Source organism: Meriones unguiculatus, chromosome 3, assembly GCF_030254825.1.
Source record: "Meriones unguiculatus strain TT.TT164.6M chromosome 3, Bangor_MerUng_6.1, whole genome shotgun sequence".
In the NCBI taxonomy this organism is placed as follows: domain Eukaryota; kingdom Metazoa; phylum Chordata; class Mammalia; order Rodentia; family Muridae; genus Meriones; species Meriones unguiculatus.
In genome coordinates this window covers 25,201,571-25,220,599 of record NC_083351.1, presented here as the reverse complement: position 1 = coordinate 25,220,599, position 19,029 = coordinate 25,201,571, and the positions used below count along the sequence as shown (strand labels likewise).

The 19,029-nt window shown below is 44.5% G+C and overlaps 1 protein-coding gene across 3 annotated transcripts in view; it reads left to right on the top strand.

The window, feature by feature from the left end:
* Window positions 1-2,013: 2,013 nt before the first annotated feature.
* The window catches only part of Oscp1 (organic solute carrier partner 1), a 32,663-nt gene continuing 15,647 nt past the window's right edge, over window positions 2,014-19,029 (top strand). The window contains exons 1-3 of one of the 3 annotated variants that reach the window (XM_060379563.1): window positions 2,125-2,249; window positions 8,027-8,190; window positions 8,411-8,440. In XM_060379563.1, the coding sequence (XP_060235546.1) occupies window positions 8,130-8,190; window positions 8,411-8,440 (91 nt within the window). In that variant the 5' untranslated portion in view covers window positions 2,125-2,249; window positions 8,027-8,129. Of the gene's footprint in view, window positions 2,250-8,026; window positions 8,191-8,410; window positions 8,441-19,029 lie in introns of all 3 variants that reach the window. The other 2 variants (XM_060379561.1, XM_060379562.1) reach the window with 2 other exon arrangements.

Sequence of the window (19,029 nt, the reverse complement as noted above, 5' to 3'; positions counted from 1 at the left end):
GGACATCCTGGTCTGGAGGGGAGGAGAAGGAAGCAGAAGAGTAGGAGAGAGGTTGGCAAGAGAGAACTTGGAACCACAAGGAGAGATGAACCAGACCTAAGATGTGACTAAAAGCAAGTATAATGGGTGAAATCTGAATGGTAGGAAACTATGCGGGCTTGGAGGTTTAGGATGGAGTACCTATTGCCCAGCATTGTGTTCTAGGTTAACTAAATAAATCCCAGTGTCTGGTGATTTGGGCATACAGCTGGTTTAGGAATAACCGCTGCTTAACTAAAAGATAAGGCAACAGTAAATATGAATCACCCACAATAGAGAGGTGATGCTGCCAGGGCAGGAGGGCTGCTGTAGAAGCTATCTGCTATCCTGGGCCCTAAAGGATGAAGAGAAGTTCACTGGGCAGAGAGAAACGGCACCCAGGCAGAAAAAAACTGGAAGTTAAAAGGGAAGGAAATGTAGACGTACGTATTAGACAGTGGGACTCAGCAATTAAATACCGTAACACTGTAGTTAGGGCTTCAGCCTATGAATGAAACTGGGGCATAAGAACCTTCAGTTCCCTGGCAGTGGTGGCACACATCTTTAATCCCAGCACTTGAGAGGCACAGGTAGGCTCATCTCTGTATGTTTGAGGCCAACCTGGTCTACAGAGCAAGTTCCAGGACAGCCAAGGTTACATAGAGAAACCTTCAGTTCATCATACTTTGGACCTCATTCTGAGAAGGGAAACCCCACAAAACGAAAGATATGGTAGAGTGCTACCAAAGAACTGTTGGAAGACCCGGGCTGGGTCTGAACCAGAGTGGTTTGGGAGCTGTTAAGGTTCCTGAAGCCCTGGCTGTGTAACTGCCTAGGGATTATGGGCTATAGTATTTGAATGACTGTAATTACAGCACGTGGGAGAGGCAAAAATATTGTTTTAACGCTATCCTTGATTGCATAGCTAGTTTGAAGCCAGTCTTGACTACATGAAACGCTTTGAGATTTTAAATTGCCCACGAAAGAAATACGAAAGAAAAATTGGCCATGTCAGGATGGGAACGTGATTCCTGAGGGCACAGGAGTCCCCTCCAGGAACAATAAAGGCCTTAATGAAATGGGCCTGGAGTAGTCACCTATTTAGAGGTCCTGTGCTGCAGGACCAGGTGCCAATCTTTCAGCGGACCACCAGGTAAGGAGAAAGTCACACGAGTGGATCAGGCCTGCAGGAAAGGCACTGTTTTGAATGCTGCTTTGGACACCTTAGCCACCACCGACCAGCAGGTAACACAATGCATAACGCCCAACATAAGGGCAGCAGCCAGTGCACTTGTTATGGAGAAACGTAGGAATACAGAAATGGAAATTAAGGAACAAATGTAACAAGATTCTGCAAGAAAAGTAGGTGGCTGGTTATTAATAGGACCCAAGGAGGTGGATGTGGGAGCCAAAGCTCAAGACTCAAGACTGCTGTGGCTGCAGGGGTGAATGCTTAGCAGAAACACTGAAATCTACAAGAATTATCTGAAGAGGACCAGCCGAACGTGATCCTGGAGCCAACGGTGGAGGAGAAATGTGTACGGGGCCTACTTAAACCGCTAGGAGGACCGGGACTGGTGGCTCCACCGATTGGGAAATCCGGTGAGGCATCGCTTCCTGGAGGGTTTAGACAGGAAATAGAGATGATCTAACAGATGAGGGACTGGTAACTCCAGGGTGCCTTCGTGGCGCTTGCAGTGATCTCACCAGTTCCTCTTGAAAGTCCCTGGGCGGTGGATCACAAATCTACCCGGCGCAGCACAGCAGGCGACAGGGGCCGGGACTAGCGGGACGGGCGGGGCAGCACCCAAGACGCTGGAGCTGACTGGAAGGCTTGTAGCGACAAGGTGGATCCGCTGGAAAACTCAAAAGCAGCGCTCCCCGGAGGCCGAAGTTGTGCGCCTCCCTTCGGACCAATCGCCTAGCGCGGTCTTTGTCACTGAGCCCAATGAGCGCTCTCCTCGGGCCACCTCCCATCAAGCCGCCATATGATTGGTTGGCCTTTCTGCTCTGTGGCGTTGCCCCAGCAACCGGGCTATGGGACGCGGAGGGGCCTCCAAGCTGGCACATCCTAAACCTTGGGGCTCTTCCTTCACCTGCCCTGCAGGTTTCCTGCACCATGTCTGTGCGGACTCTACCGCTGCTCTTTTTGAACTTAGGTGGAGAGATGCTTTACGTCCTAGACCAGCGACTGAGGGCCCAGAACATCCCCGGAGACAAGGCCCGCAAAGGTAAGAGGCCCCCGCAGCCTGGTCCCCTCATCACCACACTAAATGTCCCCATCCCGCCCCACAGCCTAGTTCCCCCCACCAAACTCCGCGAAAGCCCCGCTTGCCCGCCTTCGCCCTCACCTACGGCCAAGCCAGCCCCTGGCCCTCTTTTCTGCACCCCCAATAGCCAGACCAACGCCTCTACGCACTTCTCTTTGACAGCCGGCTGTCTTTCCCAAAAGACGCAGCACCCACGCAGTTGGAAGCCCTTGGGAGTCGAATTAACGCTCTCAAAGAGCATTTCCCCACAGAGAAACCTAGTACATTGGACATACTTACAGAGCTTGAACCCTCAATTTTCAGGTCCCTTAAAATTTGCCCCTTTCCAAAAGTAGTTCCCAGCTGGCAATATATTTTTGTCTAGTAAAACCATCCCTGTTAACCCCCCACGGAAGAGATACTGATTCCCCGGTGTCTCCGTCCTCCCACATAAGCTGAAGATAAGTCTTGCCCATTCCACAAGCCATTTCTATAAAGGTAGGGTCCTAAAATAATGTAAGAATGAAAACATACTTCTTTATTTTGAAAGTGTTGGCGGGAAATGCAATTGTGAAAATGTTGGAAAGCTTGTAAAGTGCAAAATTATGCCATATTAATTCACGGAGAAACGACCACCCAGAACACTGCCACAATTTTTCTTCTTAGCAAACAACTTTGTTCACCAATTTCCTGGTATTAAGTATGAACTGTTATATTTCTAGGTAGAGGAGTAGAAGTTTAACAGTTGACGTGAACACTGGTGAAAACACTATTTTCTCCCAACAGCTTATGTATAATCAGCTGATGCTAAACACACACACTCAGATAATAATCATTGTGTCTGGTTGCGTGTAAATTCATGTGTAGACAGACAAGGGAACTCCCTAGATCACTCCCTTCCATTCATTTGGAGCATTGCTACCAGAAGGCGTTACAAAATGCAGATATGCCTAGGGCCATCTCTCCTTAGAGCCTGCAGTCAACTTCCCACTCCTGTCTAAGCGGAGACCCAGTCCTGTGCAGGTCATGCTGTGGCCCTTTCCAGCCTGATTTCCCATCGCTGTTTGATTCACGCTTTGAGTCCAAATCACACCATTAATTAATTAATTAATGTATGTAGATCTTTAAAAAAAATGTCCGTCATGACGCTGTGCTTGCGGTTCCTACCCCTCCGTTCTTTCCCTCATCTCTGTACCATTGACCGAAGAATCGTTGTTCTTCGGAAGGCCTCCTTCCCTAGGAAAAGGGCCTCCCTGTGCTCCCACAGCACCCTGTCCGTGCCTCCCCTTACCTCACCACCTGGCTGTTTTGTACTCAACTGTTGTGTGTGTGTGTCCCCACTTATTTGACCTACTGATGTTAGTACTTCAGCATCCAGCAATCGGGACCCAGATCAGAATGAATCCGTGCTCACTGAAGGTCTGCTGAACCGCTTGGCAGTTTGATAAGGCTTTGTGTTCCTTCCTCAGGAGGCTCCTTTGTTTCTTTGCTGCCTGTGTCACATGATTTCACTCAGGCTGAGTGGAGTGACAGACTGGACTTCTCTAGGTAGCCTGCATCTTGAAAGGCGATGTAAATTAGCAATTACGAGTCTGCCCTTTGGAGGAGTACAGGTTTAGATCCCACATGTAGCTAGTTGTGGGATCTTGGGGTGTAACTTCTATAAGCCAGTTTCTCTATAAAATGAGAATTATAACACGCACCTGAAAGCAAAGCTGTAAGGATTGAATGAACATGCATTTCATGTTCACTTTTTTTTTTTTTTTTTTTAATTTATGAGACTGACAAGCTGCCTACTACACTAAGAGGGTGACTTGTTTGGTTGGTTGATTGGTTTTGATTTTTCAAGACAGGGTTTCCCTGTGTGTAGCCCTGGTTGTTCTGGAACCACTCTGTAGACTAGGCTTCTTTTGAACTCACAGAGGTCCACCTGCCTCTGTCTCCCAAGTGCTGGGATTAAAGGCATGTGCCACCCTAACTGGCTCTACACAATTAGTAGTAGCTGGTGTTGTCTTTCAAAAGGAGTTCTGGGCAAGACTCTGTGAATACAAGGGTATTTGCCTTTAAGAACTGTAGTCCCAGGCTGGAGAAAGGGATCAGTGCAGTTAGGAGCACTTACTGTACTTTGAGAGGATCAGTTTTTCGTTTCCAGCATCTACTGGGAAGCTTGCAACCACCTGTAATCCAATTCTAAGTAATTCAACACCCTCCTCTGGCCTCCCAGAGTATCTGCATTTACATGCACATAGCCTGACAGATACACATAATTAAAAATTTAAAAATGTAAAAAAAACAAGAACTATAGTCCTTAAACCAGATGCTGGGGGCTGTACGAGAAGGCTTCAATGAGAGTTTAAGGCCAGCCTGGTCTATCTAGTAAGTTCCAGGCCAGCAAGCACCACATAGTGAGACCCTATCTCAAAAGTACAATATATACATTTTTTTTTCTACAGAAAAGCCCACTATTTTGGTTTTTCTGAGACAGGGTCTCATGCAGCAAAGGCTGGACTTGAACTCTGATTTCCTGGTTCTCATCACCTTAGTGTTGGTATCACAGTAGTATGCCACTATATCCAGGAAAAAAAAATTTAAGAGTGATAGTCTTAGCTGGGCAGTGGTGGAGCATGCCTTTAATCCCAGCACTTAGGACCTCTGTGACAGCCTAGTCTACAAAGCAAGTTCAGGACAGCCAGGGCTATTATACAGAAAAACCCTATCTCAAAAAACAAACAAGCAAACAAAGAAGTGATAGTCTTTCTGGTTTACCTAGATTCAGTTTTATCGAGGTTCAGACACCTTTTCTTTTTTGTTTTTTTTTTTTCAAGATTTATTTATTTATTATATATGCAATGTTTTGCCTGCATGTGTGCCTGCACGCCAGAAGAGGGCACCAGATCTCATTATAGAGCGTCGTGAGCCACCATGTGGTTGCTGGGAACTGAACTCAGGACCTCTTAGCCAGTGCTCTCTGCCTCTGAGCCCTCTCTCCAGCCCCAAGTTTCAGACATCTTTAGTAAGTCATTTTCAACTTCTCCTACGTTCACTCACTCCGGAGTGTTGGCAGATGTCATACCAGGTCCTGTTCTGGAGAGAACTGAGCGAAGTCCTTCTGTACAGTGCCTGGAAGGGGCCGTTGATGAGTCCAACCCATAAATGATTCTAAAGCTCAAGACACATCGAGACAACAATAAAATATTTTGCCTTTTCTGAAACAGGGTTCACACTGCAGCTGCAGTCCCAAAACTCAGCTGTCCCCAAACTCATTGATTAGCACAGACGGCCCTGGAATTTTCAGCAGCCGCCTCGCCGCAGCCTCCCGAGTGCCGAGCCTGTAGACGCGAGCCACCACTCCTGACTCTTGAAACAGTTGTTCAGTTGTATCAGTACTTCATTTCAATGCCACGGTGCCCACAGTTATTCTCTCCCATAGCTAACACTACCACCCATTTACGAGGAAAACCGAAGCTGCTTTGCCCAGGGTGGCATGGCTGCTGGGAGTAAGTGATCTGAGCACTCCGGGCCTGGAGACCCCAGGGCCCCCTCTCCTAACCCACGTGTCCTTAAGTGCTCCGCTGTGCTGCCTCGCCTGAAGGGGCTGTACGGGAGCTGTGCGGGGTTTGGCAAATCAGGAGGAAAGGGAAGGCTTTGAAACACACACACACATGAACGTGATGTCCACATGTGGACGCATAACATACAGCCACCTACTTTCCGAAGCAGTTTGTCAGTGGGGCCTTGGAGAAGAGAGAGAAAGCAAAACAGCCTAAAAGTTAAGAGTTGAGAAGAGGGGACTGGAGAGATGGCTCAGGTTAAGAGCACTGGCTATTCTTCCAGAGGTCCTGAGTTCAGCTCCCAGCAACCACACGGTGGCTCGCAACCATCCATAAAGAATCCGGTGCCTTCATCTGGAGTGCAGGTGTACATGCAGATGGAACATTGAATATATAACAAATAAAGAAATAACTCTTTAAAAAGAGAGAGAGAGTTGAGAAGAGCTTGTCCTACTGTTAAAAGTCAGCAAGGCTGCAGGAACTAGTGCCAGAGCCATCATGACAGGTGCCTATACACAGGCCTATAAAAACCCAGATGTGGTAAATTAGTCCTCATGCACGCTTTGAAGGAAATCGTATCTCTTGGAGCTGTTTCCATTATCTTACACAACTAATTGGTCTCCTGGAGGCCATCCCTGTTCCCAAAAGGCCAGTGCAGGCATTGCTATTTCTCCCACAGTGCAGCCACAGTTTAGTGTTGAGCAGAAGGGGCGTGTGCTCTGAGTGGCGTGGCTTGTGAGAGTTGCATGCTAAATGTCCCACGTTTTAAGCAATAGAAGCAGCAATAAAATCTGCCCATGCCTCACTCCCGTCCTCATAAAAGCCCTACAACTACAACCCTGTTACATTTTGTTCATCTTCTTCATTACAGGAGAGGAAACTGAGACACATGAGCCCACGACTGCGAAGTGGGCTTTTGTTTTTGTTTTGTTTGTTTGCTTGTTGTTGTTGTTTTATTGTGTTTTTCTAAGACTATTTAGTACTGAAGGACTAAATAGCAGTGGAGCTCTGTTCTGGTTTTTCTGGTTCACCTATAACAGCCAGCCCTGGAACCCCTGGGCCTACATCCCATGCAAAATATAACGGAAGCTGAATTGTCCCAAACAAGTCGTCTGGAGAGTGAAAGGCAGAGCTTGGCATACCTAGCCTGGCTCTTTAAAGGGTGAAGTGGGGAGGAAACAGCAGCTCTCTAGAGCCCTCTGCTGGCGCTGGGTGCCATTGCTGACCGGAGGGACGAGGCAGTGTTTTCCAGTTCTGTTTTATCCCTCGCAGAGAGAGCATCACTGTCCCCAGACACACCTTCCAGAGGATGAAAGCTCCCCACCTCTAAATAGCTGCAAGCCTGTGATTCTAATACCACAGAGAACAGAAGATACCGATACAATGCCCAGACAGAAATAACTGCTTTAGGAAGTCCGGACAGGGCCTGCTTCTCTACTACATGCTGTACACAGCCCATGACTTTATCACGACTCCCCCCTCCCTCCAGGACTGGAAACTGGACCTCGAGCCTCCTGCACACCAGGCAAGCACCCTGCCATTCAGCTACCTCTCCAGCCCTGCTGGTTTAGAGACATGGTCTCACTAAGTTGCCTTGAATTCACTCTGCAGATCCAGACAGATCTTAAACTATTGATCCCGCCTCCGCCTCCGCCTCCTGAGTAGCTAGAATTCCAGTCTTGTGCCACCAGGCCCAGCTAAGCCTGTGACTCTTGAGAGAGAAAGATGGTGATTTGCAGTGGTACACACTAGTCTAAAAAGAGCTGTTTGTATTCCATGCTGAGGCTATGCCAGTGTGTGGTAAGAACATGCATAATTTCAGTGTACTTCAGAAATCATTTCCAAACAATATAGTGGCAAGTGTTTCCCAAAATGCCATTAGCTGTGAAATATTTTCCACATGTGGATATGTGTAGAACTCTTTATTGGATGGTTGGATGGGCTGGGAAAATGGAAGTGGAGAAAGGCTATAGAGTGAAATTTTCCTACCAAAGAAATGAGAAAGGAAAAAGGCTGATTTTCAGGGCTTAGGGGATAGATTAGTGAGTGGTACAACAGTTGCTTCCTAAAATGCACAGGGCCCCAGGGGTAGGGGGAAATCGGACTGTATAAAAAGAAACTACTCTTTCAGTCTGCTCTTGGAGTTATTCTTCACTGGGGAGCTAGTGGTAAAAGCCTGCTTTGATTTTTTTTTTTCTTTTGAGACAGTGTCTATGTAGACCAGGATGGCCTGGAGCTCACAGAGATCTGCCTACCTCTGCCTCCTGAGTGCTGGGATTAAAGATATTGGCTAGCACCCCGACCTGGCCCAATGTATGTTCTTATAGCGTTGGAGAACATGACTTCTGGAGCCTTCCAAGAGGAGCCCCAAGGTAGCAGTGCTCTTGAGCTTCCTCTTGCCTTGTTTTTTTTTTCACTAGGCATTTATCCAGTTTCCAATTGAAGGTGGAGCATGCACATAAGACATTAAATTCAAATATAGGAGATAAGATTCGATAGGCCAGATAACTAGATACAGAGTTTGTAAAGCCTCCGTGCGACTAACATTCTTGCCTCATGAACCGGTCTTTTCTTTTTGTATGCTTCATATAGATGAATGGACAGAGGTGGACAGAAAACGAGGTATGCTATTTCTGGGCTGCATGCGTTCAGTCTGCGTTCACAGGTCCAATCGGTCGGTCGGTTAGTGGATTCTCTTAAAGCAAGACCACTTTAAGTATTTCTAGGGAAGAAATAGGTGTGAGTTTCTTTAGCTAAGACATTGGGTTTGCCTTGGGATGTTGTGCTCCAAAGGCATAAACAACTTTGTGTAAGCTGAAAACTCAGCAGACTCCAAATAAGGACCACACTGCATCTGAAGGACTCCCCGCCCCCACCCCCATCTCTCCACCACCCTCTTTGTTGTTGTCCTTGTTCCAAGCCTTCAGGGACAGCTGGGGCAGAAGCTCCACTCCCGGGAACTGCAGCAGTCCTAAAGTATCCTTCCGGTCCTGGGCTTCAGTGGGAGTGGCCCTCCCCGGCTGTTGCCCTTAGCACACACAGAGATGACGGTGGAGCAGCTGAAGCGATGAAGCATGTGGCTGCATGGCTGCCAGGAGAGTGGGCAGAAGGCATGGGATCATGCATGCACTGTCGCCTTCCGTTAAATCTTATTTCCCTCTCAGCCACAGCAAGCTGCAGGTCACAACAAAACCAAAGCTTCTCTCAGTCTTTATATGTCTCAGGTGCCCACCTTCCCTTGACAAGTGGGAACAATTTATGCCTATCATTGGCCATCCCCAGTATTTTTAAATCTCTTATCACACCAGATATGCCAGTTCTGTATATTTATCATGCCTAAAAGCAAAATGGGTAAATATGATCAAGGTACATTATGTACATGTGTGAAAATGGCATAACAAAACCCATTGTTATGCGTAATTAATATATGCTAACAAAAACATTTTTGACTTTTTGTGCATAAAATATATGTAAGAGAAAATATAAAAGGCCCACTTAAAAGCATATTTATGATTTTGACTTTAAAGGTGTAGGTTTGTTTTCTTTATTTTTGAAAGTTTAGCATAATTATATAATGTTTTTGACTTTGTAAATATTTTTCTAATTGTAATAGAAATTTACTTAGAATGTGATATTATAGAAAACAAAAAACTATTATAAAATAAATTTAAAACAAATAATGCCAGGATAGGGAATGAAAAAGAATTTAGAACAGTATAATGAGAGACAAATAAGGTAAAATATCTATTTAGTAAATTTTGATAAATTGAACTAAGCATGATATATTAATGGATTACAACATTCTGAATCCATATGTTATATATCATATATATCAGGGTGTGATAGCTCACACCTTTAATCTTACCAATTAGGGGGCAGAGGCAGGCAGATCTCTATGGGTTTGAGGCCAACCTGGTTCCAAGCCAATCAAGGCTATACAGTGAAATGCTATCTCTGAAGGAAAAAAAAAAATATATATATATATATATATATATATATTCCATTGATGCATTTAGTGGGTAAAGGCACTTGCTACCAAACCTGACAACCTGAGTCTTATCTCTGGGACCCCCATGGTAGAAGAGAACTAACCCCAGTACTGCCCTTTGTCCTCTGGTCTCTGTATAAACATATACACACTCACATACACATTCACGCACGAAATGAATAATTAGAAATAATTAGGCTGAATGTGGTGGTGTACTTGATAGATTTGTTTTTTATGTGTATGGGTGTTTTTCCTGCATGAGTGTATGTGAACTGTATCCATGCCTGGTGACCACAGAGGTCAGAAGAGGGAATTTGATCCTCTGGAACTGGAGTAATGGATGGCTGTGAGCCACCATGTAAGTGCTAAGAACTGAACCTTTGTCCTCTGTAAGAACAGCCAGTGCTCTTAACCTCTGAAGCACCACTCCCTTAACCCTAGTATTCAGGAGGCAGAGGCAGGCAGATGTTTGAGAGTTCAAAATCTACCTGGTCTACATAGCACTCCAGATTAGCCAGAGCTACATACTCTGTCTCAGATAAATAATGCTTAATAATAATAATAATGCAGTGATCAGGGCTGAAATCAATCAATTAGAAACAAATAAAACAATTCAAAGAATCAATGAAACCAAGAGCTGCTTCTTTGAGAAAATCAACAAGATAGACAAGCCCTTAGCCAAACTAACTAAAAGGCAGAGAGAAACTATCCAAATCAGCAAAATCAGAAATAAAAAGGGGGACATAACTACAGACACTGAGGAAATCCAATCATTAGGCCATACTACAAAAGCCTGTATGCCACAAAAATTGAAAATCTAAAGGAAATGGATAATTTTCTTGATAGATTCCATCTACCTAAATTAAATCAAGATCAGGTAGAAAGATTGAATAGTCCCATATCACCCAAAGAAATAGAAGCAGTCATCAAAAGTCTCCCTTCCAAAAAAAGCCCAGGGCCAGATGGCTTCAGCGCAATATTCTACCAGACCTTCATAGAAGAGCTAACTCCAATTCTCTTCAAATTATTCCACAAAATAGAAACAGAAGGAACATTACCAAACTCAATCTATGAAGCCGTAGTCACCTTGATATCTAAACCACACAAAGACCCAACAAAAAAAGAGAACTTCAGACCTATCTTTCTTATGAACATTGATGCAAAAATACTCAATAAAGTACTTGCAAACTGAATCCAAGAACACATAAAAGATAACATCCACCATGACCAAATAGGCTTCATCCCAGGTATGCAATGGTGATTCAACATACGGAAATCCATCAATGTAATCCACCATATAAACAAACTGAAGGAGAAAAACCACATGATCATCTCCTTAGATGCTGAAAAAGCATTTGACAAAATCCAACACCCATTCATGTTTAAAGTCTTGGAGAGATCAGGGATACAAGGCACATACCTAAACATAGTAAAGGCAATATACAGCAAGCCTATAGCTAACATCAAACTAAATGGAGAGAAACTTAAGTCAATCCCACTGAAATCAGGAACAAGGCAAGGCTGACCACTCTCTTCATATCTCTTCAACATAGTACTTGAAGTCCTAGCTAGAGCAATAAGACAACTAAAGGAGATCAAGGGGATACAAATCAGAAAGGAAGAAGTCAAAGTATCACTATTCGCAGATGATATGATAGTATGCATGAGCGACCCCAAAAATTCAACCAGAGAATTCCTTCACCTGATAAACACCTTCAGCAAAGTGGCTAGCTACAAAATCAAGTCAAAAAAATCAGAAGCCCTCCTGTATACCAAAGACAAAAGAGCCAAGAAAGAAATTAGGGAAACAACACCCTTCACAATAGCCACTAATAACATAAATTACCTTAGTGTGACTCTAACCAAGCAAGTGAAAGACCTGTTTGAGAAAAACTTCAAGTCTCTGAAGAAAGAAATTAAAGAAGATCTCAGAAGATGGAAAGATCTCTCGTGCTCATGGATTGGTAGGATTAACATAGTGAAAATGGCCGTTCTGCCAAAAGCAATCTACAGATTCAATGCAACTCCCATCAAATTACCAACACAATTTTTTACAGACCTTGAAAGAAAAATTCTCAACTTCATTTGGAGAAACAAAAAACCCAGAATTTCCAAAACGATCCTGTACAACAGATCATCTGGAGGTATTTCCATCTCTGATCTCAAGCTTTACTACAGAGCAATAGTAATAAAAACTGCATGGTATTGGGATAGAAACAGAATAGTAGGTCAATGGGACTGAATAGAAGACCCAGAAATAAACCCATACACCTAAGGATACTTGATTTTTGACAAAAAAGCCAAAACCATTCAGTGGAAAAAAGACCATCTTCAACAAATAGTGCTGGTCTAACTGGATGTCTACATGCAGAAAAATTAAAATAGATCCATATTTATCAACCTGCACAAAACTAAAGTCCAAGTGGATCAAAGACCTCAACATAAAATCGGTTAGAATAAAAAGTGGGGAAGACCCTAGAACTCATTGGCACAAGAGACTACTTCCTGAACAAAACACCAACATTAAATCAACATTAAACCAACATTAAATCGGTTAGAATAAAAAGTGGGGAAGACCCTAGAACTCATTGGCACAAGAGACTACTTCCTGAACAAAACACCAACAGCACAGGCTCCAAGAACAACAATAAATAAATGGGACCTCATGAAACTGAAAAGTTTCTATAAAGCAAAAGACACTGTTGTCAAAACAAAACAACAGCCTACAGATTGGGAAAGGATCTTTACCAACCCTATATCTGACAGAGGGCTAATATCCAGTATATATAAAGAACTCAAGAAGTTAAAAAGCAACAAATCAAATAATCCAATTAAAAAATGGGGTATGGAGCTAAACAGAGAACTCCCTGTAGAGGGTTGTAGAATGGCAGAAAAACACTTAAAAGAAATGCTCAACATCCTTAGCGATCAGGGAGATGCAAATCAAAACGACCCTGAGATTTCACCTCACACCCATCAGAATGGCTAAGATCAAAAACTCAAGTGACAACACATGCTGTAGAGGTTGTGCAGAAAGGGGAACCCTCCTCTATTGCTGGTGGGAATGTAAACTTGTACAACCACTTTGGAAATCAATCTGGCGCTATCTCAGATAATTAGGAATAGTGCTTCCTCAAGATCCAGCTATATCACTCCTAGGCATATATCCAAAAGAAGCTCAAGTACACAACAAGGACGTTTGTTCAACCATGTTTGTAGCAGCTTTATTCGTAATAGCCAGAACCTGGAAACAACCCACATGTCCCTCAATGGAGGAATGGATACATAAATTGTGGTACCATGAAATTTGCAGGCAAATGGTGGGACCTAGAAAAGATCATCCTGAGTTAGGTATCCCAGAAGCAGAAAGACACACACCGTATATACTCACTTATAAGTGGATACTAGACCTATAAGATAGGATAAACCTATTAAAATCTGTACACCTAAAGGAGCTAAACAAGAAGGAGGACCCAGAGTTAGAAGATCAGTCCTTGCTTAGGAAGACAAAAAGGATGGACATTGGAAGTAGGAGAAAATGAGAAGCAGGATAGGAGCCTACAATAGAGGGCCTCTGAAAGACTCGACATAGCAGTGTATCAAAGCAGATGCTGAGACTCATGGCCAAACTTTGGGCAGAGTGCAGGGAATCATATGAAAGAAGAGAGAGTAAGACCTGGAGAGAACAGGAGCTCCACAAGGACCAAATATATCTGGGCACAGACTGATTCTCTAACCAGGGACCATGCATGGATATAACCTAGAACCCCTGCTCAGATGTAGCCCATGGCAGCTCAGTATCTAAGTGGCTTCCCTAGTAAGGGGAACAGGGACTGTCTCTGGCATGAACTCTATGACTAGCTCTTTGACCTCCCCAACCCCCCACCCCCTGTGGGAGGAGCAGCCTAGCTAGACCACAGAGGAGAACATTGCAGCCAGTCCTGGTGAGAACTGATAAACTAGGGTCAGATGGAAGGGGAGGAGGACCTCCCCTATAAGTGGACTTAGAGAGGGACAGGGAGGAGATAAGGGAGGGAGGGTAGTATTGGGAAAAGATAATGAGGGAGGGGGCTACATCTGGGATACAAAGTAAATAAACTGTAATTAATATAAAAAATAAAAAAAATAATACAGTGAGACAGAGCCTTTCTAATTTCACCTCCATCATCAGTGGTGTCAGCTTGGATTTTAAACCCTCTTCGATTAAATTTCCCTCTTCAATGTGGGGATGGGGATGATTTAGAGTTGCCTTGGACATTAAGTGAGATAATGCATGTGAAGGTCTAAGCCTAATGTCTAGAACAGCATAAAGCTTCAAACCATTGTAACTGGAGACATTCCCTGGCTTCTCTCTCATAACCTTGGCTCCATCCTGTGATTTTCCATGAACAAGTGATTTTGGAGCAGGGGTAATTGATAGAAACTGAATTGCTTTCATCAAGATAATTATTTCATCAGCCTAGGTTCAGAGAAGCCCCGCTGAAGTGCTGGGCTGCTTTTATTATAGTTCACAACCATCTTTTGACACTTCTCTTGAGCAGTTTTTGGCCCATGCTTCGACGCCTGGCAGAATTTCAGGTGTGAAGTGTGGATCTTGAGGGCTTTTCATGTGTGTGATTAGATCACTGGAGCTTATTTTAATATAATTGATCAAAAATAACCAGCAGACACTGACTTCATCAGCTGTCTGAGCCCAGAGCAGGAGTCTCCTCAGGAGCCCGGCCACCAGCCCTTCTGATGTCCTTGTGAAAGACCCTCCCTCTCCTGGGTTCACTCTCCTCACGATCCAGTCCGACTCCCACTGCATTCTGCCTCATGAAGAGGAGGCAAGGCTCATTCGAGTGCCAAAAACAAACACGGAGGTGGAAGCCCGGCCCTGGCAGGGATGCAGATCTGCTAGCTGAAGACATGTGCGCCCCTCCCTTTAGCTGTCAGACTGTTGGAACAACGGTCTCCAAAAAACTCAAATTTCCCAAAGTCCCATGCTGTGTATCTCAGGGACTATGACGCTCTGGCCTCAGCCAAAGGAGGAACTTGTCTTATAGGAAAAGATTTCATACAGGTCTGGTCATTTACCTCACGACTACATCAGGATATGCACACAAAGGCCTGTGTTTCATCACTTCTATAAAATTGTAATGTTGCAGAGGAGACAAGGAAAAGTAGACATTTTCGCCCTGGTGTAGGCAAACTATAAATTCATTTTCCATTACCGAGTTGAATTTCCTCATTGTTGCCTTTTAAAGAGACAGGGAAATCTAACTGCAGCCTGAGTGTCTGACTAAATCTACTGTGCAGATGTGAATCTGTGCACTGTGTATCTCAGGGCTTGCTTTGCTCCTGCCTCTGTGTCCCTGTGGTGGTCACCTTGGTCCTGTACACTGCACACCTGCCTGATCCAAGTGCCACAGAAAGCAAACTGGGAGAGAAAAATGCATCTGTCTCCACACTTGCACAAAGAATGAATTGGGACAAGGGATCCCGGATGCAGGGCCCAGCCATGAAACTTCCATTTCTTCATTGGCAGCTTATGTGTCCCCTGCTGTGCCCACAGAGACAGACCCTGCTGCCCTCAGTTCTCAGGAGGTGAACATCACTGAAGTCTGATGCAGAAGCCATGGTGATGCCTGGCTGGTTCATGTCTCTGGGGAAAAACTCCACTTCTCTTTTTTGCTTTGCTAAAGTCAGTAACAATCGCCTTGGGGTTTTGTCACTTTTCAAGCCAATTTATTTGAGAGTAAACTATTCTCCTGGATCCTGAGTGCACTCAAAGACCCTAGAGAAATGACTCAGCTCTTTGTAAGTTTTAACCCAATCACAGCTGACAAGGGATGCTTTAACTTGATGCCTTCCTCCCTGGCCTATATCAACTGTGGGAAACTCTCCCTGTTTTCTTTTCTGAGGACTCTGTGGCTTTTCAGTGGCATCTGTTCCTTGAAGATTCAGTACTTTATACAAAGGCAATGAGAAGAAGAAAAAGTTAGAAAACCCAATTTATTGCAGGTCCTTGCTTGTTTCCTGTGTCTCTGAGCGTCTCTCGGTGGGGGGGGAGGAGGGGGGACAGCTGACCGTGCTGGGCTGGCATCCTCTGGTGCGAGAATGCCTGTGTTGGCCATGGGTCTAATTCTTCCTGCCTGAGGAGGAGCAGGACAGAGTTGAGGGTAAAATGCAAAGGTGCAAAAGTCAAGTGTGAGTTCAACGCTTCCGTGAGGAATCAGCTGTGTGTGTCCATGCCTTAACTTTTCTGTTGCTGTGGTAAAACACCATGACCAAGGCAACTTATAAAAGAAAGTCTTTAATTGGGATATGGCTTCAGGGAGTTAGAGGCCATGATGGCAACTGAAGGAACAGCTGAGAGTTTATAAGGCAGAGAGACAAGGACAAGGCAGAGAGAGAGAGAGAGCACTGGGGATGGTATGGGCCTTTGAAAGCCTGCACTGAATGACACTGCTCCTCTAATAAGGCCACAGCTCTTAAGCCTTTCCAAACAGTTTCAACTTTGGACCAAGTGTTCAAACATATGAGCCTTTGAGAGCTATTCTCATTCAAACCACCATAGTCACTATGGGAAGAAAATACGCCCCCTCCTCCCTTTCTCTGAAGCAATTCCACTTAAGATTCAAGTACCAGCTGAGTAGTTGTTTGACTCTAATCCCAGTACTCTGAAGGTGGAGCCAAAGAGAATTAGAAATTCAAGGCCTTCCTTAACTAGAAGCCTTAATCCCAGACCAGCCTGGACTACATACATGAGACTCGGCCTCAAATAAAAAAAAAAAAAAATTAAAAAAAATTTTTTTTAAGTGCAGCCCTATTTCCCTTCTCTCTATAAAATGCTTTTAAAATAATAATAATAAACTATTCCTGCTCTTGTGGCCTTGGTTCTTTAAAAGTATATAGCCATAGCCATATCACTTCCATTGTATTCAGCATGAGAAAGTGGAGTTTACATCTTTCAGAAATAAGCACTCATGCCAGATAGTGGTGGCACACACTTTTAATCCCAGTGCTTGGGAAGCAGAGGCAGGCAGATCTCTGAGTTCAAGGCCATCCTGGTCTACTAAGGAACTTCCAGGATGGCCAGGGCCACACAGAGAAACCCTGTCTCTTGGAAGAAGGAGGAGGAAGAGAAGGAAGAAGAAAAAAATAGCACTCATGCCCAGCGTAGTGGTGCACATCTATAATCCCAGCACTCGGGAGGCAGAGGCAGGCAGATCTCTGTGAGTTCGAGACCAACCTGGTCCACAAAGCAAGCCCAGGATAGCCAAGGCTACACAGAGAAACCCTGTCTCAACATCCACACTGTGTGCCTCGATGCCTTCTGTAACTAGCTACAGGGATCTGAGGCCTTCTTCTGGTCTCCACAGGCACCTGCATTCATTCGTACACAGACACAATACACAGAATTAGAAATAAAAGGGGCTGAAAAATAAAAAATAATAATAAGAGCTAGAAAGATGGCTTAGCAGTTAAAAGCATGCGGGTGTGCCACTCTTCCGGAAGACCAGAGTTCCGTCTTCCAGAACTCCACCAGGTGCATCGGAACCGCCTGTAACTCAGTCCCAGGGGGTCCCAACTCCTCTGGCTTCCGTCGGGTACCTTCACTGTCTTGCCTATACCACGGACACATGTTTGCACACACACATAATTAAAATAACAAAAATATGCCTTTAAAAACAATCTTTTTTAAAAAGCTCATTTTATATAACTAAATAACCCAGCTGTCTGTGAATGTATGCTCCTGATATCCATATACTCTCCCCTTAACAGTAAAATAATTGGCTTAAGAATCATCTGGAGGACTCAGCGATCAGAGCATGTGCTGCTGCCACAGAGGATTCAAGCTCTGTTCCCAGCACCCATGCCAGGTGGCTTACAAGCACCTTGAATTCCAGCTCCAGGGCATCAGACCCCTCTAGTCTCTGAGGGCACCTGCACAGACACTCACGCAGACACACAGACATATAATCTTTTTAAATTTTTCAAAGACTAGTCTGCACCCGAAGATAGCTCAGGAGGTAAGGGCAAACGTGCCAACCTGAGTTCAATCCCCACAAGCCTTGGAAAGGTGGAAGGAAAGAGGGAGTGCCACCAACTTGTCGCCTGACCTCCACATACGCACCTTAGCACATGCGTATGTCCTCCCCACCCACAACACACAATAACAATATAAGAAGCGTTCAGAGCAATCTCTGCTCACCTGTACCTGCTGCCCTTCTCCCAGAGCATCCCCATACCTTCACCAGGTACTTGGTTGGCTACTGCAGAATATCTGCAGCAGAGCCGAGGCCATGCTGGTTTGCACAAGTCTCTAATTCTCAACAGGTGGGAGTTTCACCGGCCCAACGGGATGGGGTCTGCTCCTATGCTGTGAAATCAGTATCACAGATCAAACAAAGAGGGTTCTGGACGTGCTAAGATGGAGCAGTCTGAACCACATGCTTTGTAGACGCACTAAAGACACTGTAATGACTAGTGGGCAGTGGGCAGTGTGTCCATTTTCGTGAAATGTTTGTTACGAAAAGTAAATCGCCACTGTTTGCCTGACGTTTGTGAAGTTTAATCTTAGATGAAAAACGGTTTAGATTGCCCAAAAGAAAAACAGCACACATCACACACACACATGCACTAATAATAAGGTAGAATATGGTTTGTAAAAGGGCCAGTGAGATGGTTCAGGCAATAAAAGGCTTGCCATGCTGAGCCATGCTAAGTCATGCAACATGCCAAGCTGAGCTCAATTCCCACAACCCTTGGCAGTATAGAAAGAAGCATGGCCGCCTTCACACACCGCTCCACACCTCCACACACAAATAATGAAATTTAAATTTATTTATTTTGGGTATTTTGTTTTGTTTTGTTTTGAGATAGTATCTCACCATATAACCCTACCTAGTCTGAAAGTCATTCTATAGACCAGGCTGGCCTCAACCTCACAGAGACCTGCCTCTGCTTCTCAAGGGCTGAGATTAAAGGTGTGCAACACTGTACCCAGAATAAAACAATTATTTAAAGAATGTGAGCTGTTTCTCTTTCCAAGGATGTGCTCTAACTTATTATCTTTGTTTGTTTATAGAGTCTTTTTTCATAGAAAAAAATTTAGATTTCTTTCTTTAGTATATATGAGTGTTTTCCTTGCCTGTATGTGTATCTGTATCTATATCTATATCTATATATCACATGAATGCCTGGTACCCACACAAATTTGAAGAGGGCATCAGATCCC